The sequence below is a fragment of the Hippoglossus stenolepis genome, chromosome 15 (assembly GCF_022539355.2).
Source record: "Hippoglossus stenolepis isolate QCI-W04-F060 chromosome 15, HSTE1.2, whole genome shotgun sequence".
NCBI lineage: Eukaryota > Metazoa > Chordata > Actinopteri > Pleuronectiformes > Pleuronectidae > Hippoglossus > Hippoglossus stenolepis.
In genome coordinates, this window is record NC_061497.1 from 21,980,501 (window position 1) to 22,007,501 (window position 27,001).

The 27,001-nt window shown below is 44.7% G+C and overlaps 1 protein-coding gene across 2 annotated transcripts in view; it reads right to left on the reverse strand.

Annotated features, from left to right (window-relative positions):
• The window catches only part of tmem132e (transmembrane protein 132E), a 334,649-nt gene that overhangs the window by 14,842 nt on the left and 292,806 nt on the right, over positions 1–27,001 (reverse strand). For both annotated transcript variants that reach the window (XM_035179084.2, XM_035179083.2), the window contains exons 5-7: positions 26,634–26,777; positions 15,484–15,689; positions 8,478–8,757 (exon numbers count right to left, since the gene is read on the reverse strand). In XM_035179084.2, coding sequence (XP_035034975.2) covers positions 8,478–8,757; positions 15,484–15,689; positions 26,634–26,777 — 630 coding nt within the window. The remainder of the gene's footprint in view (positions 1–8,477; positions 8,758–15,483; positions 15,690–26,633; positions 26,778–27,001) is intronic.

Genomic DNA, 27,001 nt, shown 5'->3' on the forward strand with positions numbered 1-27,001 from the left:
TTAATTGCTCAGACACGGAGGCCAACATAATTAATAACGTGCTCCTGCGGGGGGCGCTGCTGCTCAGTAAAAGTTGCGACGTGTTCCTTTAAACATTTAACAAAGGTCGAGTTTAGTCATTCTGATCTGAGGGTTTGTTTTAAGTGATGTTTTTATAGTTTGGAGCTGAAAATAGTCGAGTATAATGTGACTGATGATAGTTCTGATTTTCAAGTCAGTTGAACTTTTAAAGCTTTTTATTAATTGGCACGAATAAGTTTTGCGTCAGTGGAGATCACAGAACGATCCGTCAGGCTGTAAAGCTTTGAGCAGAAGCTCAACGGAGACAAACAATGCTCTGGGTTGATTATTTATTCTGTTGGCACTGATGCAGTCTTCTGTTTTTAAAACGATGTTATTGGGGGCGGGGGCGGGGGGGCGGAGGGGGCTGCTGGCACTTGAAGAGGGAAATTAAGCTTCACACACTCTTTTGTCACGTTGAAAATAAAAAATAAAAAAGCCCAGGAGACAGATTTTCTCCCCGACTGTCATCAATTTCTGATGTCTGTGATTCATTCCGTTGTGTGTTTGCTGATGAAGTGAACAATTGTTTTTTTTTGACTTTTTCCTCAGATTGCCTCGTTTATTTTTAGCCCAGTTGATGATTTTCTTACATTTCTCACAACGTCCCAGTAAAACTTCTACAGGTCGAGAAAACTTCAGTGAAGTCACGAGATAAAAAGCAAGAGATGTCGATCTTTAGCCTCGTTGAACTCTGTTGTATCAGCACAGACGAGCGTTCTTCTCATACTTGTTCGTACATGCACAGCTTATGTCCTTGTAGCAAAGTGTCTGCGTGGACGGACAAGGACGTCCACGCAGACCTTGGCGTGAAGCGTCTGATGATGACATTTACATCATGTGGATGATAGCCGACCCTAGTAGACCTCTGAAGGCCCCTGCATACATACATGTTGATCGTCAGCAGACAGGATATTGACGTTGGATTTTATTCTGGCGGAGAGATTGTGATTGTTTGACATCTTTGCGTCGCCGTAACTTTAGAGGACGTATCCATTTCCTTTTAGGGTTTGATACCAGACGGTAAATAAAGATGGACGCCTGGAGCCAGAGTCTGTGCAGTAGCGATCGTGGAGCAGAGTTACGTTATCGATGTTCCACTGATTCGTGTGCTCAACAGCAGTTTTATGTCCCATCTGCTAACATGGAGGAGGCAGGGTCTATGACCTATACCGCAGCCAGCCACCAGAGGAGGCTTCACTTTAATAGAGCTGTCCTGTCGTCCATCTTTCTGTCTTTTGTCGACACCAAACGTGCACAACATCATTATTTTAGAAGGAAACGTTTATGCCTGAATGTAATTTAACAGAAACCAGTGAATGGTTCATGCAGAGCCACACTGAGATCCTGCTGGTCGGACTGGAGAAAAAAGCAAAGTCCATCCTCTTGTGACTACAAATGTCTTCACACAGACGATGAGATATTTCACATCGGAGGATCGTCTGGACCAACAGACCGACACCTCCGCCCCTGGAGCTACGCTGCTAGCACGACTACAAATGTGGTCAATGTTGCAGGACACTGGACACGAGCAGGCGTCACCATGGCAACCACCTGCTTCATGCATTGGCAATAATATCCTAGTTATTGACATTTTTAGGATGCACTTTTGAATTGAATTATATTGTATGATTATTTCATTTTGTCATTTACTTTCCCCATCAATCAGAAGTGAAGTGTTCTGCACACGACAGCTCTCGTCACTGGGATCTCTGTTGTTGGCAGATGTGGAAAACATCTTCCTCTCAAACTGCTCCTCATCACCACCGGGACACTTTTAAATCCCTCTTAAACATTTTATACATATTCATTTTGAATGTGACCATTACTTTAAAGTGTGTTTCAAAGAAAAACTATAGAATGGCATCTGTATATAATTTTTTAAAATCAAGATCCATGAATGGAAGGTGGAAAACAAATCTCTCATCTGCATATTTGTCCAGATCAGCACCAAAACTAAATGGGATGTCTCTTGGCTCGTGTCCGTAGCTTCCACCGTGTTTTATGGAAACGTGTTCAGGAGTTTCTGCGTAATCGTGCTGACAAACAAAAAAACAACGGGGGTTAAAACGTCACCTCGTTAGCGGAGGTAAAAACAACTAATCCTCCACCGAGTCTGTTTCCTTCCACATCGCTGCCTCCTCTCCTGACCGTCCTGATCATTAACACATGAAAAGCCGGCACCTCTCGCCCCAAAAATAACCCGATGCTATTTTTGACCAGATCTAATCGTCTGGGCTGAGTATTGAATCACGGCGAGTCAGAGTAACGAGATGATGAATGTGTCCCACGTCTGTCATCTGCATTCCCCTCTCCGCAGCGAGCAGAGGTCAGCCGCAGTCGAGCAGCTCCTTCCAGCCCTGCTCCCGGTTGAATTTGTCATCGGTGCTGCCGGCGGCGGCGGAGGTGAAGTGAAGCACGAGAAAGTAGTTACACTTTACATGTTCTTCATCTCGAGAGCTCCTCTATCTGTCACCGCCGAGCGCACGGCTCCGTGAGGCCGAGCACGCCGTCGTGGTCGAGGCCTTCACGGGAAACCGCGGCAGCATTTCTCTGGTGTTAATAGCAAACACCGGAACAACGGTGAGTCCGAGCGGCGGATCGACTCCGACCGGTGCCTATTGCATCAAATTACATTATCTTTCCTTAATACACTGTCTGCTTGTCTCCTTGAAGCTGGCGTTCAATTAATCACACTTCTGCACGGAGCAACAGAAAATCAGGGGGAAGATTTATCGGTGCAAGCTGTAGATTTTCCCGAGGACCTCAGAGTGTCGACTGTAGCAGAAACACACGAGTCACCTTTCAGCCGACGAAGCCTCCTCGCACATCTCCAGGTATCTCACATCGTTTAGGACCGAGCTGCTCTCTACAGGAACGTGAATCATTAATACCAGACTTTGCGTTGCAAGCTGAGCACTATTTCACCACAGAGGATGATGTAAGGGTCTGCAGAGGGCGATGAAGACTTTCATTATGCTCCAGAACACCAAAAGTAGCTCTTTCAGGTTAAAAGCACATATAAGAGTACGTGTGTAAATCACAAAGTCGAGCAGCAGCGAGGACACGTCGCTCCTGCTAATTTAGATTCACATTCTAAACCCACAGTAACGTCTGTGTCTGATGACGGGGCCTGGTGGGAAATTACCCCAAACAGAATGTGACATTATATATATAGTGAGCTCGCGTTTTTCTTTTTATCCTTTTGAAATTCAAACTGCAGGGACTCAGGGAAATAGTTTTTTTTTTCCTCACAGTCCCTTGAGACGAGCAAAGTGAGACGACGTGGAGTTGTACCTTTGTTTTTAAGAAATGTAAACACAGCTTCATTCGGATGGAAACTCCACCGGAGTGTAAATAAGAACAGAAAGAAAGAAGAAGACGGGAGAAATAAATAAAAAACGCTGAAGAGTCAAATGAGGTTTTTGTGCATCTGGTAAATTCAGATATATTTCTACATTTTGCAGAAAAATGAATAAAACATACAGTATATTAACAGTAGTTATAACAAGTGTGAAGTTTGTACAAATATGTAGATTAAATAATTAACTGTTAATAATTAATTCTTATTTTGAGAATTTCTCTCTTTTTATTTACGTGTTTTCTAAATAAATAGAGATTAATTTAAAAAACAAAGCTCCCTCAGTTGCACACGTATGATAAAATACCCCTGGATCTTCACAGGAGGAGCTTCAAGCAAATTAAACCTTGATCCGTTTTTTTGTGGACTTAAGAGACGGATCAATTTAGTGTGTTTACCTTTTAAACTCCACAAAGCTCCAGCCGTCGTTTTGTGGAGCTTATGGTCATTTCCCATTATGCTTCCCTTCAGGATAATCAACACTGACGAGCGCTGATACGTATCCGGCCTCTTTATGCTTGTTTGCCCGAAATACAAAGTGCTCCTCTTCCGGGAGGATGAACTGATGAAATACGAGTGTAATACCTCTTGAAACGTGGTGAAAAGATGAAAACATAAACCCCCCCCGCCCGCTCTCAACTTTTACCGTCCTGTAAACTTCAGGGCAATTACACAGCGTCCCACAACACAGCAGAGTAAGTGGGTGCAGCAGCTGTGGAGTAAACCTCTGTGACCCCCCCCCGTCGTCCCACGACAGTGACTGAGTCTGAGTCGTCCAAGTCGCCGCTGCGATAAAATGACTGTCCTGCACGTTGTTAACTTAATTGGACGGATCAAGGTGCAGTGAGCCGGGGGGACGGAGGGACGATATGTGACGAATGTGGTGACTCGCGAGACGTGTCGCTCCCGTGTGACACGTTGGGACGGAGGTCGTGATGTGTGACTCTGTTTACGCTCATACGCCTTCAGCTACAGACTAAGATCAGACACATCCTCAACAGAGAGAGATGTGATGATGTTGAATTTATACAGTTTTTATACAGTTTGCTTATATATATATTTTCATATTTATATTTTGGTGTATTTGTATTTATGAGAGTATACCTTTTTTTGGTTTACATTTTTAGTTTTTCTTATATTTTGTATTTATATGTGTGTGATGCCTTTGATTGTAACTATCCTTCTATCTATCTATCTATCTATCTATCTATCTATCTATCTATCTATCTATCTATCCTTCTATCTATCTATCTATCCTTCTATCTATCTATCTATCCTTCTATCTATCTATCTATCCTTCTATCTATCTATCTATCTATCTATCTATCTATCTATCTATCCTTCTATCTATCTATCTATCTATCTATCCTTCTATCTATCTATCTATCTATCTATCTATCTATCTATCTATCTATCTATCTATCTATCTATCTATCTATCTATCCTTTTATCTATCCTTCTATCTATCTATCTATCCTTCTATCTATCTATCTATCCTTCTACCTTCTATCCTTCTATCTATCTATCTATCTATCTATCCATCATCCATCCATCCATCCATCCATCCATCCATCATATAAGACCAGAGCCCAAACACCTGAATATTTCAACACATGGAACATTTGGGTGTTTGTCATTTGTCGAGATCTCAAATGAACTCGGACATTTCAATGAATTTATTACCTGCTCACATGCTGAGTTGCAAAGATTACAAGCCTATTTTCAAAAAGATTATATTTGAACAGTTTAACGTCGGTATAAAGTAAATCGATGAATGAATTATGTAACAGATAAGTTGTTGGTGGAACCTACAGTACGATGTGAGACGTGTGGAAGTGACGCATTGATAGACTGTAGAGGGCGCTGCTGCTCGGTAAAAGTTGGTTAGTGTTGCTTTACGGCTTTAGTCTGTCTGGCAAATATTTGGCGAATTATTAAAACACAATAATCTCAATCAGTTTGCTCAGTTACGATTTTTCTCTCTACATGAAAACATAAATTAATCGCTCGGACAAATAGCCTAACAAAATTAATCATGTGTAACTACAGGGGGCGCTGTTGCTCAGTAAAAGTGACAGTAGCTCAGATACACACGTAACAGTTTGCTCATATTATAGTAGATAAATACCAAAGATGAATTTCCCCGGGAGATGAACTCTTCTATAGATGATTGTGTTTCTACTCCGCTGCGGTGATTGCAATGTTTGCAGATATTAATTAAATAATCTCTGCTCCGAGAACCAACTGTGAATTCTCTCCGAGTCGGGCTTTTCACTTTGAGAGGCAGCCATTGTTCAGTAATCCTCTGGATTAAACGCCCGACTCCCACCAGGTTTCGGAAAAATTGTTGGAAAGTTCACGATTTCTGCTCCGTCATCAGTGAGAAATACACAGGTTTTTGTTTTATTTGGAATAATTAACCGCTGGTTTCTTTACAGTTTAACCTCTAAAACCCTTCTGTAATTTCTCTGTTGTGTGAAAAGAGACCTAATTTTAACGTAGAGATAATTCATGCAGTGATCATCGGCCATCCTTCCAAAAAAAACAAAGAAATCAAATGTCTGGAATATTGCGCTAGGTGGACAAAAGCGTCTCCTTTTTCTTTATTCACATTCATGAGCTGGTGGACAATTTGAATCAATCTCCCCGAGACTCAAAGACTCATTCAAATCCTCTGACAGACGGAAGGTTTCAGTGCGAGCGCCATTGTTGAGATACACTCTGTTCATTGGCAGCAAATCAGCATAACAATTTCACCGTTAATTGTCGAGTGAGCTCTGAACGGCAGCTTTCAAACCGCTTTGTGCTGTCAGGGTTTTTGTGAAGCGTCAGTCGGCAGAGATCTCATGTCTGTTCCCCCTTCGTGGCGTTTCAACACGAGACGCTTCAGGGAACGCTCGCTCGCACCCTCAGGGGCCGAGGCAGGAGGACGCCTGGCGGTTTTTGATCTGGTCACTGAGGTTTTCATGACGTGACGTCATGCTGGGAACTTTGACACATGACGGAGGAAACGAGGGAGTGACACCCGCCTCCAGGGACACGTTAAACGACCTCTAACGTTATTTGCCATGTTAGCAGTCGTTACTAGATCGAACTTTCTGTGCAGAGTTTGCATGTTCTCCTTACGTTTGCTTGGGTTTTCTCCAGCTTCCTCCCACAGTCCAGATACATGCACATTGGGTTAATTGGAGACTCTATTTATTAGACTTTATTACTATGTCTTGATCAGTAAATCAGTTTTGATTTATCTAACATCTCCCGTTGTTTCCACGTCACAATCCATCTTTCAAAGTTCACAAGGACTGAGATCACTTCTATAACATCTTATTTATTCATTTTATATTTATTTATATCTTCACAATTGATGTGAGTCAAGTTACGTCTGGTGCTAAATTGATGTATAATTATTCAAACCTTTCGGCAGATTACAAATGATTTATTGCTCATTTAAAATGATGAATTGGCGACTTGTATCGTTCCTCCCTGTTTCTCCATCATCTGACACATCCATCAGGCGACTACTCTTTCTCCTGACAGGCTGAAACTTGGATCTTTCACGGTGATCAAAACTCGGTTCACATAAATGACCAGTGAGGCGTCGGTAAATCACTGGGCAGGAGACATAACTTTAGCCGTTTCCTCTATAAAGGACGTCTGAACGCGCCTCGGTCAATGTATTTATACGCTCTTTATGTCAGGCAGCTCTTTTATTGGACATCAACAGTAGCAGAGACATCTTATAATAGACAAAGACAAAAAGGGTGAAGAGGATAAGACAGAGGATGAAGAGTGACAATAATATATAAACTTTTTCGGATAAGTTTCCCAGAACATAGACCGAGCCATTATTCCCGGAGTTCATAATAACCTTGTACTCACCAGGGTAACTGCTGAAAGAGTTTGAAGGAGACATGTTCTGCTCAGGTTCATCTTTTTAAATTGGATTATTCGATTGAGAAAGGAACGTTCACAACACATCACTGACCTCAGACTGCAAATTTCTGCAGCTCCTCTTTTCAGCCTCTGTCTGAAACCCTCCACTGTGTCTCAATTCAGGGCCTGAATCCTTCAAGAGGCTGCATTCAAACACCGATTGCATCATATCGGCGCAGGAAGTGAGGGGGCGGGACAACCTGGTGACGCCAGACCGTCTCATTTCGGTTCGATTTGGTTTTGGCTCCAGTTTCTTTAAAGTGTTCCTCCCGATAACAAAACCCAATCTGCTCTGATTGGCCAGCTACACTCAGTTTGTCAACCGGTTCCAGTGCAGGAAGCTCATATCGGCTTCTACTCTGGCAGATGTAGGATATTGTGATGTCACGTGAAAAGACGATACGTTGACGATGTGTTTCAGGAGCTTTAGTGTTTTCTCTTGGGAAGAGGAGCTCCCTTCAGACTTTGGCTGTTTCAACTTTGCAGAACTTTTAACATATAACACACTAGAGGAAAGAAACTCTTTGAAATCAGCATGTGTCTCCTTTCAAAGCAGAAGAAACACAGGGAATCGAACCACGAGACACGTTCTGAACAAACCTCACAGTCGACAAAAGGTATTTGGAAGAGAAAATAGAGATAAACGGTGTAATTACAACCCGAACTCTGCTGCAACCTTCCATCACAGCTTCTCCACCGTCTTCAGGGTTTGATCTGCAGTAATTGTCGTAGTTGTGTATGCACGGACACACAAGAGTTCGGTTTATACAGACGTTTCAACCTGTTTCTTCTCCCGTCGGACTCTACTGTGGTGTCACTGTGTTCCCAATATACCGAGGAGCGTATTATCATAACAAAAGACCAGAGCAGAGAAAATCTGTTTGAATAAAGACGTATTATCCTTGAATAAAGTCATCAACAGTCTTTGAAAGAACTCGTCTCCTTTGCTCCCACCAGCTGCTGCGAACTCAGAAAGAGTAATGAGCTCTAAGTTTTAAATCTCACTCCCTTAACATCAACCTCTATTTTGCACGTGATGGCCGGCGAGTGCACGTTTTCATGCCTCTCTCTCTCAGACGCGTCATTTCCCCCTCCTGCTTCACGTGAACATTCAGCCTCTCACCTTCAGCGCGGTGGATCCCAGCTCCAGCCCCACCAGGATGGTCCTGTCCACCAGCTCCGCTATCCTGGGGTCGGCCACCTTCAGGGAGTCCTGGACCAGGTCGGTGACGTCCACCTGCCAGTCGGGCCCCAGCATGGTGATGACCTGGTCGGTTCCCTCCGTGGACGTGGTGTGGAACTGGGTCAGCACCTTGACCAGGGCGCGCTGGTACTGCAGCGTGCAGCCCCGGCTCACCCGCCGCTCGTCGTCGTCCTCGTCCGCGTCGCTGTCTCTGGTGCTCCTGAGACAAAAGGGGAAATATAATACGTAAGTAGAGGAAGACAATGCATTAAATATTCATCTGCCTCGTGTAAAGAATCCAGCAAACACAGACGCTGTGTTTTCTTAAAGCTCTCATGATCACCGTGGATGGGGTGAAACACCAAGAGGCCACGTCTGCATAGAACTGGTGCAGATTGAGAAGAAAAACATCACCGATCACAACTTGTCTCTTCTTTAAAAACAGAGCAGCTGCTGCTAAATGATGCCGGAGACTGGGGCACAATTCTACATCTCAATTTGCGCCTTCTGTTTTTGAGGGTCCCAGCTCATTTTCTAATTTGACATCATAACACTGATGCGGAACCTGGCGCAGCTCCACACGAATCCATCACATTATCGGCTCTGATGTAGTGGCGAGGAGGAAAACGTCCCCGGCGCCAGCAGGGAAGGAGATAAGCACCGAAAAGCAGAGTTTTGGACCGGCGCCCTTCTTATTTCACAGGAGCCCTGGGCAGCGGGGTTAAACATGCCAGGTGCATCCCCCACCGAGTGCAATCTGCGCTCCGGCAAGATGTACGAGTTACCCAACTTCCCTCAGCAGGCTTGACAGTCTGCCAGCTCCTCCTTAAAGAGCTCTCCTCTATTTAATCTCTGCTTTGACTTAACCATCTGAACGACTTGGGATTCAGGAGCAGCGGCGGGGCTGTCGGCCACAGTGCGGCCCACCCACCGAATCAGGCAACACGTCAGATTATCAGGCGAGGCACTTTCGTCCCCGAGGCCTCACGACGGCTAAGAATAAACTCCACAGCAGAATGCATCACCGCGTTCACCTTTTCACCTAATGGCTTTGATTATTAATCCTTCCCTGCACGTCCACGTTTCTGCATCTCATTATTCCCACCGACACTCCGGCCTCCTCTCGGGCTCTGACAGTGTCCTGGCAGGTGGAGGAATTAAAGGGCGTCTGTCTTCAGGGTCACTGGACGTACCTGCACGCAGCTGCTCGCTCAGGCAACTTAAAACTTCACCTTCGTGAACCCGTTTCGCTCTGATTACGATCGGTTCACGGACGTATCACCGCCGAGGCTACGGTTGGTTGCATGCGTTAGTTTGAAAAGAATTTTAAAAGCGTTGAAAAGCACTTTCTCTCAGTCGCTGTGTGATTTTTAACAATGTGGCAAAAGCATTATTAATTCAGCAGAATAGGACGTCACTGACTTGACAGATCAAGGAGACAGAAACACTGCAAACTGTATAAAGTCAAATGAGAACACGGCCTTCACCTGGAAGTAGCAACTCAGGTTTCACTGTCTGAAATGAGCCATTCAAATTTGGAAGTTTCTAAGAAAAGGCAAGAATGTTGATTTACAAGCCTCTTAAAGTTTCTGTCTCAAATAAAGTTTTTAAATTCAGCCTCAGAACAACAACTGTTCACTGTGCAACACTCTGTAGTGACTGTGACATTCGGTGTGTTCAAAAGACCCAACTCGCAAAATAAAATTAAAAAAAGTAAGACATTTTATCACGAAATTTACTAATGTACTAAGTAATTTGAATATTCTCAAACTAAATAGTGCCGCAGATATGAAAACTCCACGAGCAGCCGTCGGCGACATCACTGCACCGACATCGAGGCCAAGGAACTTCTGTGTTTTTTCCTTTTTCTCCATCTGTTTGATATTTTTCTGGGCTCTCCGGCTTCCTCCCACACTCCAAAAATAAATTTGGGGAAATGGTGTGAATTCAAATGGCTGTCTTGTATCTACGTGTGTGTGTGTCTGTGTGTGTGTGGGTTTGTGTGTGTGTGTGTGTGTGTGTGTGTGTGTGTGTGTGTGTGTGTGTGTGTTTGAGCCCAATAATAGATCCAACCTGTCTGTGATGTACGACAGGATCCAGCCCCTGAGCAGATACAGTTTATAGAAACACATAGAGACGAGTAGATACTTTAGATTAGTTCAAGAACAAACATTATTGCAAGGACTAAGTCAATACTATTTTTTGAATTGCCTATATGAATGGTTTAGGAACAACATTAGAAAATTGTCCAAGGGAAATCAAAAGAAACTCTGCTTTCAGGCTATATGTGAAATTGTTGTATTCTCCCCCTGATGTGGATCCACACCGGAATTTAACAGGTGCGTCCCTGAGGCACATCTTTCCACCGAGTTTCAACCAATTCCACACATCATGAGGAGCACTAACAGTTTTTATAAAGTCCTGCTCGTCTCTGCAGGAGTTTTGTATCGTGGTCATATCAAGTTGGACTTTGAATCTATAACCGAAAGTCTGTGATGCAGGTGTGGAGTTAAAAAGATGAGTTTGCTCAGCTGGCAGAAAAGGATCCAGCGTTTCCGGAGCTTTACGCTTGAGGGAAAAGTTGGCAACTTTCTAGTTTTAATCTTTCTCTGGTGCGTCCATCAACTTTACGGATTTTAAACAGAATCAAAATCAACGCCTGACGATTCCATTTTGGGAAACTCAAACCTTTCCTTCCGCCTCACGTTAGATCTCGTGCAGACCTTCTCTCCGCCCGTCGCTGTGTGTCGGAGACTGACAGCGTCGCTTCCGGACACGGAGTTGCTGCTGTGCTTAGAAGGTAAGTGAGTTAACTTCACGGCACACTCACTTCCTCATTCAGTTAAAGGTAGAGGAGAAGCCAATGAGACAGTCTGTCTCTGTCAAAGAGTTTCTCAAGTCCTCGCTCAGGTCAGGGAAAGTTTACCGTCCTGAGCCTGTACCTGGAAATAAGCTTGATATATTCTCTCCCCCAGAATATTGTCCGTTCTTATTAAAGTCTCTGATACAACTGTACAAGCTGAAGCTTCAGTGCACACGAGCTGCCCGCCCGATTACACTTTCTTTCCATTTTTAGAGCATGTTGCTGGATAATGCAGCCAGTGAGCAATTCTGCGGCACCGCAGCGAAGGCCCACTGCAGGCCAGGAGACCTCGCTGCACACCAAGGTTCAGAATGTGTCACTTTGCAGAAGTGAGGGAACGTGGGATGGAAAGACCGCAACAGACGGGAGGAATAAAAGAGTTAAGGAGGCGAGGGAGCGAGCGTGGGAGGTTAGAGGTCATTCCGAAGGGAGTCGGAGCGATTGTGAGAGGAGGAGAATGAGCGAGACGGAGCGAGTGGCGGTCGGAGTGAGAGGAGTTAGTGAAATTCAGTCTGATGATCATGAAGTGAAGCGGCTGCAGCAGATTCCGGTGCAGATCATCGTCGTGGTTTTTGTGTTCGCGACGACTAACGAGCTCCGAAATTCATCTTAGTTTGAAGGGTTTGTTTTTACAATTCTCTGCACAACCATTGTCTAATTTAATACCACTGCACTTTTTAATGACTGTCAACACTAAAGTCCACAACAGGACAAAAACAACCTGCTATTTCCCATCAGACATGTTATTAGAGCTGCAGTTCCTCGGTATTAAAATGATTTCTTCTTACCCTGGTACCTTATTTGTCTTGTTTTGTTAATCGCACATGTCCATGTTCATATTTTGCAAGTTTCGGGTCAAATCCATAATCGTAAAATGTGTTTTTTATTTCTTAAACAAGCCAAAATGTGAATAACGTCCGTGTCATTTCAAAATGTAAATCTATCTACTCACTCCAGAGATCTCTTAATCGACTGTATGTGGCTCGAGACTCATTCATCTCATCTGTGTCACACTTGACACGTGTGTTATTAAGGATCCGAGATAAGTGTCGTGTTGAATTTAGTTTAATTAAGACACGTGATACGTATATTAATAAAGACTGAATACATAGTGACCAGCGCTCGGTGGCAGCCGCGGCGGAGACTCACTGACCCAAGTGACGTTGTTAACGACAAGGACGACAGATTCTCCAGGTCGGGGTTCTGTCGAGCTTCACTGGACGTTTAATAAAACACGTGAACAGCTAAATTACTGCAGGTTAACTTTGACAGATTCAGAAATAAAGCTGCAACCAGCATCAGCCCAGGTGAAACACACAGACCAGTCCAAACAGGAAGGTTCAGAACAGATGCTGGTTTCACTAAAAAAGACAAAGACTCCAGTGGGAAGGTCATAGTCAGTGTCTGCAGCATGTGGCATGTTCATCTGCAGGTTCCTGATGCTCCACCAAGAAAACCAGCAGGAAAAAGTCAGGAAAATGACGCATTCTCGGTAAATAGAAGCGACATCAAGCAGAAGAAGAAACGCTTCAGCGGCAGTGAAACAGATTGACTGGGTCCTGACTGTGCAGGAACCTCACACAGCCACAAGGGGTCTTTGATTATTGTTTTCACGGAGACACAAAAGGAAGGTGGATGCATATATGAGCAGGAGGAAGTGGAGAGACACGTAGTCTAGAAAAACTAACTTTAAAACCATGACACTTTGCTTGAAGCAACTGGTTCCACTACTGAAACAGTTGAAAAACCATATAATATAGTTGTGTGAGAATTAAAACCTGATGAGGCCGCCGGCGAAAACCACAAACAACATTAAAAAACAACCAGGTGTGAAAAGCTGAGAAATCTAATACGAGTTCTGCTTTGATGAGCAGGGACTCAAAAGAAAAAACTAATAAATGAGACTAAAGTGTGGATTTAAGTCTCATTTTCCACTTGAGAATAATATTCCTCTCCAGCCCATTACAGCCCGTTGAAGAATGAGACGTTCTCCAGGTGCTCGGGGTCATTCCGAACGCCTCCATCCTTCAAACGCGCCATTTGTATTCAGGTTGGGTAGAAATGGATTTAGCCTGTGATGATGTACTCTGGCAGCGGCGACAGCAGCCACCCGGCCTCAGTGTTAATGCCGCCATTAAACATTTCCTAAATGAAGGGTTGGCGCCCTTTGTTACCGCTCCGTGCGACACAAGAGCGCCGGAATATTCTAATGAGCCTAAGTGTGTTAACCCGGGAACACATTTCTCATCGAGGTCCTGCCGCAAAACAACCTCAATCTCCCACTGGTGCCATTTCCTCCACGTCTGGAGGTGTTATATTTCCGAGGCTCGTCGCAAAAACACCTCATTTGTTTTTTTATTGCCGGCTGGATTCCCTCTGTAATATCGATATGATGACCACACGACTGGCCCTCGATTCATTATAGGAATATTACCAGAACAGAGGAGATAGCACAGTATTCGTGGTCTAATGGAACACAAGGCTGCATATCCAGAGTCTCTCTTTCAGCCGTGAACTCTGGAGAACGTCCTGATCTTCTCTGGACTTTCACCCATGAACAACGCAGAGGGAGGTTCTCTGCTCACACGTTCGTCTCCCGAGCGTTCAGGTGGACGTGGTGGCGCAGCGGGCAGACGCAAGGATGTAACATTTGAATTCCGCTGCAGAGATCATGTGTTTTTGTTATCTAATCACCTCTCAGCTCTCGGATCTTGGATCTCGTTGTCTTTCTAAGTTGAGATCTTCCTTGATGTCCCTCCACGTGTGTGGTTTCTACTTTTTCATCCTGAGATATATTTGTATTCTCTTTGTTTGTTTCAGTTTTGTATCTGATGGATGTCCACAGCAACTGTCTTTTGCATTTTGCTTTCTTCTCCCGAGTCTCGTGCACGTCTGAAAGTATCTCATGTGAGACGTCCCTGCTGTGGTTTAGCAGCTACAACAACAGTTTAACTCTGAGCATCCTCCCGAATCGCAGCAACCGCAAATCACATGCGTCTTCCCCCAAAAACATCATTACCTATCTGGAGAAACGGCCGACATTCAATCTGAGAAAGAATCTCAGTGTGCGCACTCAAAGTCAAATTAAGCCGGCGTCTATGACGTGTTGCTGGAAAAAAAAAGCCGTGTTGAGATGGGTATGACACATGCATGACAGCCTCGTAGATCAATTTGCACTTGAGAGGCTCATTTCGCAGGCGTGAGTTTCTGCTGCTGCGCTCGAGTCAGAGCCTCTAATTAGAGACAAAACAAGCAACAACACACAGAATCCTGGAAAACAGAGAGGAAGCCGGGCGGCGTTTGTGAGTTTGTGATATTTAAGACTGAGACGTTGCAACGCGCCTTTTTTGCATTGTGGGTAATGATCCCTCTGGTAATCATGTGCAAATAAGACGTACAAAATATATTCTGCTGCAGGGAAAGGCTTTGTTCCTGTTACCATGCGGGCTGTAGAGGAGAGAATCTCCCTGTCACACATTCTATTATATGTCAGCTAATACACAGCGGAGTGGATATATACAGTCTGTTGTTTCTATACATTCAAATAGCAGATGTTTCCATTAGGACAGCGCAATAAAACACAAAGGTTCAGTGTATGCAGGATAAATATCATCTGAAATAACAGGTTTTGAAAGGTAGAAACTAGAAATCTAATAAAAAAGGTTTCATCTGCTCATAAAGAAGAAGTTTAAAACCACAACTTTCATTTAGCAGCAAAAGAAACTTAAAAGAAACTGGGAAAACTGCAACATGGTGACAATGAGATCTGACACAGCAAAAACACAAACAAGACAAAACAGTAATAAACATTCAGAGAAACTGAATCTGAGCACGATAAGTTAAAATGTGGAGTTGCTCTGTGCACAGTGAGGAAGAGAGCGAGTAATAATTCAAGGGTTCACCTTTGTTTTTTCTGCCAAATAAGTGGAGCTCGTTTCCAGTTAGTTTACAGCCTGTCTTCCCCCTGACGTGTTCCTAAAGCCCCGTCCTCACCTTGGTGAGGACGGGGCTTTTATTCCACACGGGAGTGACGGCCAAAGCCATGAAATGAAATAAACACATCAAACCAGCGGGGGGTCGTACCTTCTGTCGGGCAGGATGGGAACCCTCCAGCCCTTGATGAAGCTCAGGTTGCTGTCGGACAGCTCCACCTGCAGCGGCAGCTTGGGCACCCACACCGTCAGCTCCAGCGGCGCGCTCAGGTGCTCGTAGCTGAAGATGACCCTGGCGTTCATGGAGCCCCGCGTCTCCTTCCCGTTGACGAACACGTAGTCGCAATTCATGGACGCCTAGGACAGATCAGGGTCAGAAGTCAGAGACCATCTATATGGTGATGTGAGGTGATATACGGCGCCGCGCGGCTGCGGCTGTCATTTCCACAATTCATCACGACCGCGTTTCAAGGTTGATACTTTCAGCAAAGCAAATATAAAGCGACGGAATAGGATCTTTTATGGATTTGAATGTGGTGTGAAAGTTCAGGGCTCGTAAACCAGATCCGTCAACACTTTCTTTTATCCCACAGGATTAGTTCACTCAAGTCTGATAAGAAAAGACGGAACACAAACACAACAGGTTTCTGCAGCGTTTGGTTTTACTGAACTTGTCGGGTCGTATATATTCGTCTCTGCACTTTGCACCGTGATCAAATGCAAAGGAATGTAGTTTGTCATTCCACAAAACAATATATTGGTTAATTTCTATTGTAATCTAATGAAGAGAGAGATGCATTCAACTTATTAAAGAATTATTTGCAGGGAAAATTGAGAAAATGTCCAAAAAACGTCCAATTTCACAATGTTAAGTGAGGAAAAACTATCCTGGATCCATTCAGTAGTTTTTGTGTCAAAAACATGTTAGTGGTAATTTTTTAAATTACAATCAAGAGGTAGAATATCTGGAAACCTACGACATAAAACAAAACTGTCCGCCACAACTGGAAAGTACTTTAAAAGAGACGATGCAGTGTGTGTTGACTGTAACTTGGTGAAAACGTTATTTAAAGGTTATTAGTGTTTTTACATCTCAGACTGTCCATTGCTGCAGCTCCTCCTTTCAGCCTCTGTCTGCAACAACTTGGTTTCAGCTCCTGTCTCAACTGACGAGGTGTTTCAGGAGCTTCAGGAGCTTCAGGAGCTCCAGGAGCTTCAGGAGTTTCAGGAGACTTTGGGCTTTTTAAACTTTGCCGAACTTTAACATTCCCAGAAAACACTTTATAAACATGCAAAGAGGACAGAAACCCGGGAGAAAGCATCATATGTCTCCTTCACGAGATATTTGAGATTCAACACCCTGCTGCTCCGCTGTGCGCCGCAGAGTCTGGAGTGTTTTTTTCCCATTCCCCCCCCGAACGCAGCTGATTTCACCGGGCCGGAACCACAGACGTGGAACGAATCAGTGAAAATCTTCTGCTGCTGCTGCGTATTGGTCACGAGGAAAACTCCCAGACTCCCCGGCCTGGAAGGCACGGGGGTGCGTGGGGGGGGGGCTGAGAACCGCTGCTGCTCTGAGCCCTTCTCTCATCTAATTTGCATCTTTTAAGCAGTGAAATTAGTGCTTCTGAGTAACCCAGTGTTTGTTGAGCATGTACAGTGCAAATTAGGGATTCAAACCACATCCTAACCCCGACATCTATCAGACCCATTCTTAGCACAACAATTACACAAACACAGAATATGCCAACACGGGCTTTTAGGCACAATTCTTAATATTTCCGAGCCCCGGCAGCGTTGTGGTATTTCACATGAACTTTAGCTCCTAATAGCTACACGGAGAATTATAAACACATTCACACGTTTTTTACCTTCTCCGTGACATTTCATGTAATGTGATGTCAGTTCGGACCCTGCAGTGACACACAAGTAGGAATTCAATATATGGAAATTTCCCCCGAATTCAAGTCCAAGCAAATGTCATTTTTTAACTTGAAACCATTCTTCAGGCCCCCAGTCCAGTCGAATAAAGAAAAATCTCCAGCTCAATTTTAATTATCATAAATACTTGTCCCCCTCGAACACTAAATTATTAACTGCAATGGATCCGGAGGGCTTTGCTTTTGGGCTCCGGCTGAAAGATTTATCTAGTGGTGGGAGGTAGCTGGCATTGTAATCAGAGGATCTAATCTCCCGCAAATGGAGGTCGGGCCGGCCAGTCTTCTCAGGGCTGGGGATTCATCATAACTGGGAGGAGGTCGGTAATATAATTCCCCCTCAATGCAGACAGGCCGGGTGGGGGGGGCTGGGGGGGCGGCGGTTGGAAGAGAGCGACTCTTAAGATGACAGTCTTCCCCTCCGGTTCAGCTAATGCAATTTTGCAGGGTTTGACCTTTTTGGGGGCCAGCGCAGTGTTATTGTTGTGTCGGCTGATCTGAACGAGCCGAGCTACAGAAGAGGGAGGAAGGAGTAACTCAACACAACGACCCCGGCCACCTTGATTAATCACAGTGCGGTTTCAGTAGAGAACATCTGTCTGATATGCACTTCACTCTCACCCTAAAGACACACACACACTCGCACACACTCTCGCTGCAGCGCCGCTCCAGCTCCCTTTCGCTGCTGATAAACTTGGCCGGCTAATTGCCAGTCAAAAGCTGTTAGCAACTCTGGGTATCAGTGGCCCTGTGGGGGCCTGGTGAGGAGGGCTTTCACACACCGAGCCGCCACATGCCATCGCGCCGCCGCCGCTAATGTGCTGTGGCATCTTCCATGGTGCCAGCAGATTGCCTGGGTGGAGACGGATCGTCGGGGCAAGTGCAAGTGCCGTCTCCGCTCGGTCGTGCACTGGTCACATGATGCGGAGTGAAAGACTGGCTGGGTTAATTAAGGTGAGGACACCGCAGGGCCTTTCACACAGTTATTCCATAACATTAACTAAATTAATTTCCCCAAACGGTTCCAGTAGAGGCGGGCGGCTTCCGTCCTTCAAGAGATGATGCCATTATATTTAAATGTGACCACCGCCCCGCAGATTCGGAGCAGAACAGTCTGTTCATCGGTATTCTGGACGCGTTCGCTCACATAACTCAGTGAGGAAATAGAACCATTATTTTATTGCATCTCGGGCAACCTGCTAAAACGGATTCTCTGCCGTTGCAACATTGGTTTATTGTTTCAACATTATCTCTTAAAAGGACTTCAGCGGCGGAGGTTCAACTCAATTCACTTCAATTTGTCTGGTGCCAAATCACAATATAAGCAGTTTTCAGACTTGAACTCCGGGGGAATGGAAAATTCTCCGCTCAGACACGTTGAAATAAAAACTCCTGAGTGTTTGAAGGAGGCAGGAGGCAGGAGGCAGGAGGCAGGAGGCAGGAGGCGACGTCTACACTTCACTGAGGAGACCACGTGTTTCACATCAACCCCTGTGTCACCAAACGCTCTCGAAGCTCGTCCTTCCAAGTTGACATCTTGGATAATTTCAGGAGATGACCTGGAGTTCACTGCACGTCTGAAAGCAGCTATAGAGTATTTAAAGGAACCGGACCTCATGGGACGCCTTCTGAGATGCAGACTCTGGTTTCTACAGCTATAATGTCACCGTTTACTTCACTGCTTTGTGTGTCTGGCTCTGGAGTCTGTGTTTGGCTACACGGGAAAAATCTGCTCTGACCCTCGCAGACTTGCAGCTCAAGGAATTTACGACACACGGCTCCTCGCAGCCACGAGGACACAGAAACCATGAATTGACCTTTAGACCCTTCCGGCCCGATAAGTGCCCCCATCTTTCCAGCTCGGTACGCTCAGTGTTTATTCCTGCAGCTTTTGGGGTGGGGGTGGGGGGTGGGGGGTGTTTTCCTCTCGAAGCCAAGATAACCTGACGGCATCACTGCAGCTCGTCCACAGCCCAGAGAAAATATCATGCAACAGTTCACATGCTGACGAGCTCTCACCAGGATGAGATGTTCAGCTTTAATGGCAAACTACCAATACATGAGAGAAATAATATTAAATCATCTCTCGGAACCTACAAGTTTATCAAAACTGATTTGAGTGTAAACTGATTATATGCAAAGAAAACAAAGATTACAAAAATATGCATATTAATAATTTACAATTTAGTTAATAAACTATTGACCTATCAGGATAATTCACAGAAAATCTACGAGGAATCAATTATATCATCAATAATTTGTGATTACAACAAAAAAAGGTGATTTCCCATTTTGATGTTTGGTTCCTATTTGTGGACGGACTTTGTATCCGAGCAACAACAGATACTCTTCAGTTGTAAATGTTGCCTTTATCAGACAGAAGGAAAAAGGTCAAGAGACAAACTGGATGGACGTACCGGACCGGTAACCATGGTGACACGACATGCGTCATGGATGTACAAACCTGCCCTCGCACCGCCAACCAGAAAAAAAAAGGGCAAAGACAAACATAAACATCCAGATGAAGACATTGTTTTAATTTGTTTTCCTCCACGTTGGAGTTGTAATAATCCGAAGGCGTCAGCGAACGACCTCTGGGCTTCTTGGAAGTTAACGAAAGGAAACAGATGTTTGCGTTGCTAGGCTACTTCACAAACTGTGGCTCGTAGAGTGATTTCCTCTCCCTCGTCTCAATGTCAATGACACAACGCAGAGCGGAGCCATCTCCGTGACGTTCACATATCGGCACCGCGGCGCTTCCAAAAAAACAGGAACCACAATTATCCAGGACTCTCTCGTCAAAATTAAATATCCCCCTGAATGAATTGCCACGACGCCTCTGCCAAATGGAGTTTCCATTTGGGGATAACACATGCATCAGCTGAAGAGTGAATGAAAGCTGACATATGGCCGTAGCATTAGCGGGATTGTAGCTGTGTGTGTGAAGCTTCTCTGGCTCCAGGAGCACTGGAACCAATGAGCTCATTTAGCTGTGTTAGCTAAATGAGGCGGCCTCCATTAGCCTGTTGTTGTTGGATTAATGAAGTTGAGTGTGAGAAACGATGCTGCTGCGGGAGAGCTGCGACTTTGGAGCTTTTTTTTCTTTTTTTAAATAATAGCTTTTATATGATTCATTCTGCGAAGTCATCAGCATCATTTAGAGGTCGGCTCCTTTAAAGTGCATCTGCTGGAGTTTTGAGTTTACAGCAAATCTCTGAAACAGTAGAGGTCAATCTTTTAAAACCGTTTTCTGACTTGACCTCTGGGTAAGAATCTGGAGAATTGGCGACGGAGTTTATCCCGAGTTTGCTTTTCACACATGCACAACACAGCGGGAGGTTTTCTGCACGGAAGCATCACATCCTCTGTGTTACTCAGGTGAGAGGTGGAGCTGCCGAGGTCATGTGATCATGTTGACATCAGCCGGACACCGTGGTCGACTCTTATCACCACAAACTCTCTTGTATTGTATTTGAAAACCTCGACAAATACAGCTACAGCTTCACTACGTGTCAGTTTTCAGAAACCTCAACGTTACCTTATTATTTCATGAATCTGCTGTTGAAGCACCTTCACTCTTCTGGTTTTTATTCGTTCCCACCATGAGCTTGGAGCCTCGGGGATTTGCTCCCATTCAGCCACAGGAGCATTAGTGAGGTCGACCACTGGTAAAGTCGGGCTCACACTCGCCGCTCCAGTTCATCCCACGTGTGTTGGAAAGGTTTGGGGTCAGGACTCAGGTGCAGGTCGCGGTCGATTTCCTTTTTTTTCCACAACAAAGAAAGAAACTTTTCCTTATGGTTCTGACTTTGTGCGCGGGTACGTTGCAACAAAGGGCCCTTTACCAAACCATTGGGCTGCTGTGGAAGAACACAGCTGTAAAAACATCTCTGCATGTTCTAGCATTTAAGGAGACGTGATGTTTTTTCAGTGTTCTATAGGTTTTTTTGTGAATTGTAAAAGTTCTGCAAAGTTAAAAAGCCAAACCTCTGTGACAACGGGAGCTCATTTCTCCACAGAAAACACAAAATGGGCCGAACTGATAATTTAAAATGTGGCGTCAGCGTCATTCCTGCCCGTTTCTGTGGCTGAATGTTTACGCACGTAGCAAAACAAGAGATGCACGCGATGTTATAAACCAACAGACTTTAGTTTTTGTCTTCAGATGATAAACTCGGAGCAGCACTAAAGCACAGAGTGTCACTCAGTGTGGTGCGGAGGGAGGAGCCTTATCTCTGCCTTCAGTTTCCCACCTTCTCCAGCCCTCATAATTATTCCTGCACACCGAAGAACTGTGCACACACACAAGGTTTGTCTTATCTTCGCCGGGCTCCTGACGCACACCGCAGCTTAGTCATTATTTCCAAAGAAGAAGGAACTGAAGAAATAAATAAATTAAAAAAAAAGTGCCTGTAAAAGAAAAATCACAGCCTCCTTACCTATTTTTACTCTCGGAGTTGGAAAGTTAAAAACACACAACAGCCCGTGGGTTGGCAAATATCTAAATGAGAATGCAGGGATTGAAAATAGAGGAAATGATTTGAGTTTAAAAGCTGTTTGAGTTTCAGTCGGGAGTCACGAGGCTCACAGGAGATGTGACGAGGTTCTGCACGGCTCATCTGCAGCGTTCAGAGAAAAAACAACAACCAGCCTCCTGCAGCTGAAACACGACGGTGATTAGAATAGATCTACATGAGTTTTGGCGTGAGAGTAATGTGTCGTGGTATTAAAAGCCCAAAAAAACCCAACAGAGTAATGGAGGGCCGCCACTTTTCTTTCCGGGCTCGCGGTGGATCCTTTATTCTGGGTTTTCTGGAGGACGTTTTATTGAACTGTCATGACTCGTGTATTTCCTGAGCCTGAAGGTCTCATTTTAAATTAGCCTCGAAATGCTCAATGGCAAGTGCACTGAAGCAAGCGCACTCAATATCACACGCGCGCCCTGTCGGTAATGGATAATGAAAAATGATAAATGACATGCAGGAGCAGCAGCCTGATGCAAAACCTGCTCTGTTCGACTATACGGCACAACTGGAACCCCCCCCCTGAGTGAAAGACACACATCTGGACAGGAAACGCTCCCCTCCAGCATGACTTTAAGTAATGCTAAACGTTTTTAAGTTTGTATTTCTTCTCACTCCTTTTCAAATATGTAGATTAAATCATTAAGCGTTACTTTACTATTTGTTCGAAATAAATAACAAAAAATGAAATGAATACATATTAAGACAACTTTGTTCATCCCAGACTGGGATCTGTTTCAGGAGCTGGACTAAGGACGTGACAGAAAAGTCCCTCAAGAGAACATGTTTCTGACGACTTATGATTCTGGACCATCAGATTGACGATGAACAGGTATTTGTGACACTAATGGAATTAGACCAGACCCCAGTTTGTTTGTAAACATTACACATTTGACTACATGGCACTAACTTGAAGATAGATTTCATGACGTAGACAGTTGAACCCTATGTCAACATCTGTCTCATGCTCATTTTGTGTCCCTCTCATCTCTTTTTTAAATCTGAAGAAATGTGATATTAAGAAACATTTAATTTGTTCTCCCTCTGCAATGCAGGACTTTTTATTTGGACCAATTTGTTTACAGGACGAGCAGCGGGAGGCAGAGAGCGTTCAGATGAGTCTGATACATCAGAGTGAGAATGTATTGGACGTATACTGGTGTTTTAACAGATACAGTTCATTCACAAGCAGAATGAGAGAAGTCTGATTCGGCTTCGTGGCTTCACGGCCTCAGTCTGTAAAAACCCTCCATCAAACCTGCCTGACCCGACCTTGACGAGCCGCTAAACCACCAAAGAGGATTTCATTAGCCCGACTTGATAAGACAACTTTACTGTTCAATGAAAAGTATGAAGAAAGACAAAAAGAGGATTTTTCCCACACAGTCAAAGGGTCAAATTTAAAGATTTCTGTTACGGGCACATGAAAGTTGATGGAAGTGCGAGTCACGTCCGGACTCCTGCTCCCTGACGGCTGCTTCCCTCTGAGTGCAGGTTATTCAAATGCAGCTGTTACTGTATTCAACGTTTTTCAATAACCGCACAACCTTTCAATGAGAGGGAGATGGAGCTGAAATGGTTTCGTAAAAAAAAAAACACAGCTATCATTCGCCTGGTGCCTGAGTAAAATCCATCTTTACCCGCAGAGGCAGGATACGACACCCTGTGGCTGTTCCGATAACCGGGGTGGAACGGTTTGAGTCAGAATGTGATTGTTCACGCGCTCGGACGTCGGCATCGACCTCCTGATAATTAGCAACGGGACGTTAGAGAGCAGAAACAATGCACGATCAACATCCTCCCTCGTCTCAGCATCAGTGAGCAGGGACCAGAGGCGGCTGCTCTCTGGCTCAGACGCATGCACATGGCTGCAGGCCCCGGATTCTCCAGACTCATTTTTAATTATTCAAATAAAAGAAAACCCCTGACCTCTATTAGCCAATAAGAAACATTTGAAAGATTAAGCAGCCGATTGGGAAACTGTCGGCCACATCTAGGTCAGTTTGTTTTTTTAGATAATACTGAAGATGTCTCCCAGTTCAGGGGTTGCATCCTTCAGAGGCGTCAGAGTGGTGCGACTGGGCAAAGGTCGCTGGACGTTAAGGTGCCATTATTATTTTTGTAATATCCAATTTAGGTTTAGAACATTCACTGTATCTTCTTATCTGATGCACAAATGCAGAACGTGACGCTGACCACGTTAAGCACATGAAGAGTAAACCTGAATTCTGAGGGTGAACTCTCCAAAGCTCAATATGGCGCAAATAAAAAACAAAATTACATATTTACAAGCAAAGAAGATGAAGTTTCTATAATCTATAGTTCTCTCTCTAGTTCCTTCCATTCATTCTGAACTCAACTATATTTGACTGCACTAAAGAAATCAGTGATAAGAAAAGAAGTAAGTTTTGCTTTTTCACCTCTAACGGTAAAAAGAAATAAGAGGGTAATAATAATATGTTGAGGGGACTTAAATACAGTAATGAACAATAATCTGGATATGACTAAATTACAAGAAAACAACCATGTTATTATAATAATCACGACCATATTCAAAGAACTTGAGTTTATATCCAGAGAGAACTACTTCCCCCTCCAAAAGGGAAAATAAAAACTATCCAGCACATAATAAAAGCGTTGCTGGAATTGACTCCTTTGTATGAATCAAGAGGACCTGTGCAGAGTAAGGGAGTGTGAAATTGAAGAAGCAGGTGTATCGGATCACTGTGCAAGTTTTTTCCAAAAGTCAAATTAAAATCACGGGAGAAAAGAACATTACGGAGGTTAAACGTCGGGTTATTATTAAATAATAAATCAGCCGTCGACGTGATAGAGAAAGAGATTAAAAGATCTCAAAATGAACACGCGGAGATTAACTCTGGTATGTCTCATGCTCGGGAAAATGATCTATAAGAAGGGCATATTTCTGTGCTTGATATAGAATAAAAACATAAGAAAACACGAGATTCCACATTAGTTAAATTAAATAAACTACAGTGCAGCTTTTTCTGGATTCAGGTCTCTGAAAACAGTCAATGTGAAGATTGCACTTGGTCTCAAAGAGGTCGTGTGAAGTTTTCAACAGAGCGAGGACCCTGAAACTTTTTGATAATTGCAGCTTTCAGTGTCTACGAGAGTTCGATCCCGTCTTCTTAAAGAAAAGTCGGCCGCAGATCTTCACCTCTCATCAGCTGCACGTTCATAAGGTATCGAACTGACGGGGGGAGCAGCCGTCAGAGGATCAGGCAAAGAACTTTTTAAATCAGCGGAGATTCAACTCTCAGACCAGCTCAGTCATTATGGGATGCATCGTCTCATTCGTCAAATTTTTCCAATTCAGATTCACTCGGTGGAGTCACGTGACCGTTCTGTTACAGGACGAGATCGTCGACATCTACAGCTGTGACTCCACGGGAACTTCAAACCCAAATCAAGTAGATAGCCGAGAAAACGTGACCGAGCCCGACCGGAGTTTGAATACCATCTCAAAATGGAGTCAGCAACAAATGCAAGCGGTCTGTTCGGCAAGAACCGGTACAAGCAGAGAGCTTTAACCATATTCACCAGGCTCAGGTCGGGTAAACACACACAGTGCATTTCCACTGCAGGGACCAGGGTGTAAATTCCTCTTTGTACCCCCCCAAACAGCCGTTGTTTGTCGGGTACCACTCAACTAAACTACAGGACCCTGGTGGGAGGCAGCACCGAACTCAAGATGTAATTTACCAGCCTCGTTAAGGAGGAGAAAACCAAGAGGAACAAGTTTTACAGGCAGAAGTTTAATTGGTATTTGTGATCGGGGTTCTTCTCAATCTTTGTGTTTGTGCGGCTCTTTAATTCACGCGCGGTGCAGAGGTGTGTGTGTGTGTGTGTGTGTGTGTGTGTGTGTGTGTGTGTGTGTGTGTGTGTGTGTGTGTGTGTGTGTGTGTGTGAGGACGTTGTGAGTCGCTCTCACTGACTCAGGTGTTGTGTTTCTCTGCTGCTGCAGATGTTGCACCTGTTGGTCTGAAAAACAGGTCACCAGCTCGCAGACGCAACAGCTTTTTTATGCAGCTGTGTCAGTGTGTGTGTGTGTGTGTGTGTGTGTGTGGCCGTGTGATATCCCCCCCCCCACGCTGTTACACTCACTGCTTTATCGACACTGTTGTACGTTGGAATCGAACCACATACATTATTGCATTGTTTACTTCTCCCGAGGTCACGTCTCCGTCTTCCACCAGGTTTTATAGGACCGACGCTGCAAAACGGCGCCGCAACACTCGACTGTGCCGCCTAAACAATCTGCCTGTGGTGAAATCTATTACGACCGTAATTGACTGGAGTAAAATAATAAGTGCGTAATCGCCGCCTCTAATGTGCTCTGCAAGTTGTTGTTGATCCCACTTTAATTTGCTTAATCAACAAACCAGACGTGGTGGCGTGCGCCGAGCGCGGATTCCCCGTGAGTCTGAGCGGTGATTGTCCTGGATCCTGGGACGCTGCTGTTACATCCGCCCGCAGCCATCACACTTAAATGAACAACGAGAACTGCAGCGTCTCCCCCCCTCTCTACGCTACATCGGCGAAGCAGAACTCTGTGGACGAGGCGTCTCCCCTGAAACGCAGCAGCTTACATACGCTGCTCCAGAGAGCACGTCACGGAGCTGTTACCGCTCCTTTTGCAGCCACACTGATTTATATACAGCGGTTTATGAACATGCGTAGATTTTTTTTATCTGAGGCAGGAATGAAATCAGGAGGTTTTCATGCTCTCCTGATGATGTGATGCTCGGTATTCGAGGAGTGAAGGGGATTAGATGTGTTTTACTCGATACGAGCGAGTTCTCAGGTTTTATTTGTACCTTCACGATGTCTTCGTTGGAGGACTTGCACTGCACGGAGGAGGACACGTCCGTCACGGCCCCGTTCATCTCTATGGAGACCATTTTGACAGGGATGGCCACGGTGCGTCCCGTCAGGATGGCTGTGTTGATGATCTCAGTGTCCTACGGAGAGACGGAGAGAGAGAGAGAGAGAGAGAGAAGGTGAATCAGTGGAGGTTGGATGTTCTCTGATATTTCTGCTGCGTCGCTGGCGTCCACATTAGAAGCCGTCTCCCCGGCGACACGCCGCTGTTACCAGGACACGTTTCACTGCATTTCGTCAGCTAACATGTTCATTATCAACTTTGTCCCACTGAGTGACTACAGAGAGTTGGTTCAGAGAAAAG